Source organism: Pithys albifrons, chromosome 3, assembly GCF_047495875.1.
Source record: "Pithys albifrons albifrons isolate INPA30051 chromosome 3, PitAlb_v1, whole genome shotgun sequence".
Classification (NCBI taxonomy): Eukaryota; Metazoa; Chordata; class Aves; order Passeriformes; family Thamnophilidae; genus Pithys; species Pithys albifrons.
In genome coordinates, this window is record NC_092460.1 from 99,244,107 (window position 1) to 99,250,106 (window position 6,000).

Below are 6,000 nucleotides of genomic sequence, written 5' to 3' on the forward strand. Positions count from 1 at the left end.
AACACAAGACATGCCCAGAGCCTCTCACTCAGCCCTTCATATGTGGAAAAGGTTTTCACAGGTAGCTGACACGGTTGTCTCTGGAATGTTTGCTAATGCCCTTCCCAAACCAGGCTTAGGATTTGCAGGATGGAGTAAAGCAGGAATTGGCATGGGGGGTGAGAAGATCCATGCCAGGAGGTTGAGATGCAGCCCTGCAAAAACTGATCATCTAGAAACAGGATCCCCTTCCCACCTTCCCAGCACTTTGGTTATCCTGATTCATATTTTGAGACCCCACTACACTCCCAAACCATTTGCTGCTGGCATCATCCATGGGCTGTTTATGCTGAGTTGTGGTCTTTGCCCTCTCATCAAGTCCAAGTCCACACCAAGGCAGCTTCTGCTCTCCATAATGCTTCCCTTCCCTCCTTCCCAAATTTCACTTCCCTGTTCAACACCCAGACCATAATCTCAGGATCACTGAATCATTAATGTTGGGAAAGACCTCCAAGATTATTGAGTCCAAGCATTCCCCCAGCACTGCCAAAGCCACCATTAACCCATGACCCCAAGTGTCACATCCACATGGCTTTTAAATCCCTCCAAGGATGGGGACTTCACCACTGCCCTGGACAGGATGTTCCAAGGCCTGACCACCCCTTCAGTGAGGATTTTTTGCCCTAATATCCAATCTAAACCTCCCCTGACACAACCTGAGGCTGTTTCCTCTCATCCTGTCATTTATTACCTGGGAGAAAAGACTAACCCCCACATGACTAAAACCTCCTCTCATGGGGTTGTAAAGAGCAAGAAAGTCCCCTCTGAACCTGCTTCTCTCCAGGCTGAGCCCTCCCCAGCTCCCTCAGCTGCTTCTTGTCAGACCTGTGCTCCAGACCCTTCTCTTCTCTGGACACACTCCCCTTCACCTCCATCCTTTGTGTCTCTTCACTGAAAAGCTACAGAAGAAAGGGATGGGACTAAATGAACTTTAAAGTTACTTCCCACCCCAAACAGTTCTATAATTCTATAACCTGGAATTATTTTGCTGCCTTGTATTTTCCTGAGGCAGATCCCTCTGACACAAACACAGAGAGAAGGGCTGGAGACTTCCCACACACATGGGATGTTCAGCTCAATCAGCACCACCCCAGAGTGGTCACCTTCCCACAGGTGTCATTACCTCGTTGTGCAGAGAAGTGTTCAGGTGCTGGTGGCCAGGACTGCCGGGCACTGTCTGGTCCCCGGGGGCTGGAGGGGGTGGCTGCGCACTGGCAGGGCCCTGGGAGGCACTGGTAGGTTTGGCTGATGTAGGTCCAGCATCGTGGCTTCCCTGGTGTGGGTCCTCTACATGCACCAAAAAACAATCAGAGAGAGACTGTTACGGTACAGAGGACACAGCTGAGACTGCTCTGTTGGTGCTCAGCTGAAAATAGTTTCTCAGCTCTAGCCCTGCCTTGAAGCTCATTGTGTCAAAGCTTGGAGAGGCTTTGGGTTGTTTCTTTTACTTAATTCCTTTTCTAGATTAACTTTGATATGGAAAGAATATCATTAGTGATTTTATTTTCTGCTGCTGAAACCCATCAGAGTGTTCTGGAGAGTTGAACCCAAGGGCTATCATGGCTGTGTGTGGGTAGCTGGGTAATCACTTAAAAAAGAAGTATGGAATGACCCCTCCTGTTTTATTTGGCATGTTTTTCATGAAGGTTTCCTTCAGAGAGGCAGACCTGGCTACCCAGGATCTCCCAACCAGCTCCTCTGGGAGGGGATGAAGTGCCATAACCTCTATTGACTGCACCTCCATGGAAGAAGTCCAGGGTGTCATGTTTGGAAGCAGTGCCTGGTGCTCTGTGAGACACCCTGGGGCGTCCTGCCTGGCTCTGCTGCTCCACAAGGGCACAAGCCCCATGTCCCCCAGCCCCATGCAGGTGTCTCAGACACCTGAAATCACCTCAGATGGTTTGGTAAAGGTCTGTAGCATCTTAGGTTTGTGCAATGGGAATAGTGCAAGGAGCAGAGCAACTTCCTGCCTTCCCTTTGAAGACATGGATCTTCATCCCTGGGTTCCTAATTGATCCTTAAATGGTGACAAAGAGAAATAAAACGCCTCAGGATGTTCGTAGCCTGTTTGCTTTTGGGACTCCTGGCTCTTCCACAGAAAAAATAAGGGATATTTCTCTCCCAGACATATTCTGAAGGTTCCAGGAGAGAATTAATTCCAAAGCCATCTGTTTCTCTTGCATTCCCTCACCTAGTTATTAAACATAAGGGTTTTTTTAGAGCTCTTCTTCAGGCTTAATGCTTGAGGTCAAATTTGAATTAATATATTTGCATATATCATCCTTTAATGGAGAGCAGTCCTGTGGAGCAGGAGGGGAAAGAAATATCCTTCATGCTAATACCCATTTCACCTCCTCATGCCTGCTGAAATGCTCAAAACATGACTTGGGTGAAGCCAGGGAAGATGGTCTTGCATTAAGACCTTGTCTCATCACTGACCCCAACAGCTGGAAGGCTGAGGGGGATGGAGATGGTTTTTGAGTAGCTTCTGTATTGCAGGTAACTGGAAATTGTGTCAAGAACAACATTCTCCAGGGGCAGATAATGAAGGGCTTCAGTGTCTTCACAGCTTTTATTCAGAGACAGATGTGAGCTGAACCCACAACCTCAGCCAAGCCTGGAAGGCTCCATGGAGCCCTCACAGTCCCACAGGGTGACAACATCCCTGTGAGTTCTACCAGACAAAATGCCATGGGGGACACTAAAATGTGCCTCACTGAGACACTTGGAACTCACATGACCCTGCAAAGCTCCAGAGGTCTAGAGAAAACCTAATAATGGTTCAGCAAGATCCTGAACACCACATGGACACTTCTAATGCTGCTGAGACAGAAGTCAGCAGCCAAACCCCTCCCGCAGCAGCGATGAGCGTCCTACCCAAGTGCTCAGACTCTTTTAGAGGTTGTAGACACAGAGTTTAGCCAGAAAATCTCCTTAGTCATCTAAAGCTCATTTGCTGTGCATGCCCAGACAGCCTCCCCTAAGCTGTCAGCTGTACGAGGGATCTCCTACTGCCAACATTCCGGGTGCTGTCAGACTGTTTCACCAGTGTCAGTCCCCACCCCAAACTCATCGCTGCTGGCTCCTGTTTGCCATCACTGAAGATCAAGTCACTGCAACTGATGGTGCCTTGGGCACTGTTTAGTCCACACAAAAACCAATGTCAACACTTGATTCTTGCCTTTAATTGCACTAACTGCATTGACTCGATCTCTGCTGCTGACAACAGGGACCTAAACATGTGGATGTCACAGAGACAACTATGCTGGAGAGTCCTAAAATGAGACAAGGTGATGACATCCCATAATGACACGAGGTGTTCAGGGTAGACAGAGGGAAAGACCACAGAAGGACCTCCCAGCACAAGAAATCAAGTTTCTCATCTTCTGGTACCTGCTACGGGAGTCAACGTGGTGGCTGCCTGAGACATCTTGTGGATGCTGCCAGGTGGTGAAGTCAGAGATGTTTTACTGGTGGTGTGGGACAGAGATACACTTAAAGGGGTAACAGAAGTCTTGATGCCTCCAAGCCCGGTAGAAGAGTCCAGATCCTGGACTGGAGAACTGGAAGAAGAATGTGGCTGCTTGGTGGCAGGTGTGGAAGAAGGGACACCGCCGTCCTTGGCACCAGGGGCAGGGCTGCTCCTCAGGACTCCAGTGCTCACAGTGGTATGGGTCAAATGATCCAGAGGCTGTCCTCCCTGAGGGTCCAACCTGTGAGTGGGTGTGGTAGCAGCCCCTGAACCTCCTGAGGTGGTTGGGAAGCTGCTGACATGAGTGAGGACAGGGTTTGCAGTAGTGGTGGTCCCCAAGCTTCCCACACTGTCTGGAGGATTAGGCTGGTTCAGGGCAGCAGTGGAGTTGGCAGCAGGGCTGGCTGTGGATACTCCAGAGTTGGCTGCAGTGCTGGCCTGCTGAGACGTGTGGAGTGATGTGTTGGGGGCAGGTGGTGGGTTTCCCAGGTTTGCTGTGGTGGTGGTCCCTGGCCCTGCGGTAGATGGTGATGCACTGAGGGATGGGGTGGTTTCTGAAAGGCTTGTAGGGGTGGGGCTTTGAGCAGGGGTGGATGATTTGACAGAGGGTGAAGGGGTTACAGGCTTCGTTGTTGGGACAGTTGTTTGAACTGTGGCAGGTGACTTTGAGGGGGGTGCTGGGTTTTCTGCACTGTCTGCTGTGGTGGACTCTTTCATCTTGCTGGTGTCTGTGGTCGTGGTGGTCGTAGTGATCGTGGTGGTCGTAGTGGTCGTGGCAATTTTTTCTGGGCTTTCAGGAACTGCCTCATCCTGAGAGTTGACACCTGGGGAAAAGTAAAAATGCCAAGATAAACTGTGAACTAAGGAAAACAGCCCTTGGTTTCCACCCAGGACAAGTATTTGTAGAAATAAAGACTGATCACAAACCATGAGTCGTTCACTGAGGGCTTGCCTTGTGCTCTCTAAACTCATACTAAATTCCACATTCTGGTAGCACTGTGAGGGGGAAACCTGAGGAACCTCCATGACAAACGTAGTCAGACTCACAGGACTTCACAGGGTGAGGAGAAAGACAAGACCTGCTGGTTCCCAGAAGGCAGATCTCCCTCAAATGGGAGGTCCACCAGCTTCTATGCAAAGCCCTGCAAGTGATTCCCAAAATAAAGCAGATCCAACCCTTATAAGGGACCAGCAAGGGATGTGCTGAGTGTGTTTGTCCAACCCTGTTAGGAGGGTCTCTCACAGCCCTGAAGGGGTGAGAAGCCTCAGATAAATAAGGTGACACTTAGAATCATAGAACCATAGAACCATTAAAGCTGGGAAAGACCTCCAAGTTCATCAAGTCCAACCAATTATATCACATCATACATAACGAGATCGGTGGTTGGTTTCTGAAGAATACTTTAAATGATCAAACGATGGAGCTGTTCCTCAGTGAGGGATTCAGCTGAAGGACATCTTGCCTGACGAGAGAGAACTCTCTGACAGCAGAGAGCTCTGTGACATCCCACAACTCTATAACGTGGTACTGTCACTGCTAGACCAGTATAAAAACTTGGGTCTATTTTTCTGTTTGTAGTCACTGTAGGAGCTCCACCAACTGCCACAGAGATAATTTCTCCACGTGGTAACCACCAGCCCCAGGAAAGGTCTGATCAATTTATTACCTTTCAGGAACCTCAGGCTGCACTGAGCCACTTTATCCATGGATCTGTCTGGAGTCAAGGCAACAACCTGACTGGGGGGAGACTGGGGGCAGTTCTTCTGTTTGGTGACTGTGCAGAAGAGTGCTATTATTTTTTCTCCATGAAGCACTTGTACACTATTTCCAACCCTCCCAAACAGGAGGAGCTTCTCCTCTAGAGATCTGCTTCGTTCCTCTGTGCAAACCTCTTGCAGAACCTGCCTATTAGCACTGGTTGTGTGTCAAAGATCTGATGGAAGCTCAAAGTTTCTGATGGGAAAATTTAACCCCACCATGTCAGGACCTGGTGTGGTGGAGTTCTGTTTGAGAAGGACCTGGGAGTGGGATTGAGATGGGGAGGCTGAGCAGGTTTGAGGTCCCGTGGGTGCTGCATGGGGACAGGGTGGGTTTGGAGGAGGCAGAGGATGAGCTTTGCATAGACATCCAGACAGGGAACGGAATGGAAGAGGAGAGGAGAGGAGAGGAGAGGAGAGGAGAGGAGAGGAGAGGAGAGGAGAGGAGAGGAGAGGAGAGGAGAGGAGAGGAGAGGAGAGGAGAGGAGAGGAGAGGAGAGGAGAGGAGAGGAGAGGAGAGGAGAGGAGAGGAGAGGAGAGGAGAGGAGAGGAGAGGAGAGGAGAGGAGAGGAGAGGAGAGGAGAGGAGAGGAGAGGAGAGAGAGGAGTATTTTGGTTGGAAGGAACCTACAATGATGAGCTAAGACAACTGCCTGACCATTTCAGGGGAATTATAGAATAACAGAATGGTTTGGATTGGAAGGGACCTTAAAAATCATCAAGTTTCAACCC

General features: G+C 49.6%; 1 protein-coding gene across 2 annotated transcripts in view; it reads right to left on the bottom strand.

The window, feature by feature from the left end:
- PODXL (podocalyxin like) overlaps positions 1–6,000 on the bottom strand; it is a 51,317-nt gene that overhangs the window by 14,604 nt on the left and 30,713 nt on the right. For both annotated transcript variants that reach the window (XM_071552880.1, XM_071552879.1), the window contains exons 2-3: positions 3,433–4,335; positions 1,163–1,326 (exon numbers count right to left, since the gene is read on the bottom strand). In XM_071552880.1, the coding sequence (XP_071408981.1) occupies positions 1,163–1,326; positions 3,433–4,335 (1,067 nt within the window). The remainder of the gene's footprint in view (positions 1–1,162; positions 1,327–3,432; positions 4,336–6,000) is intronic.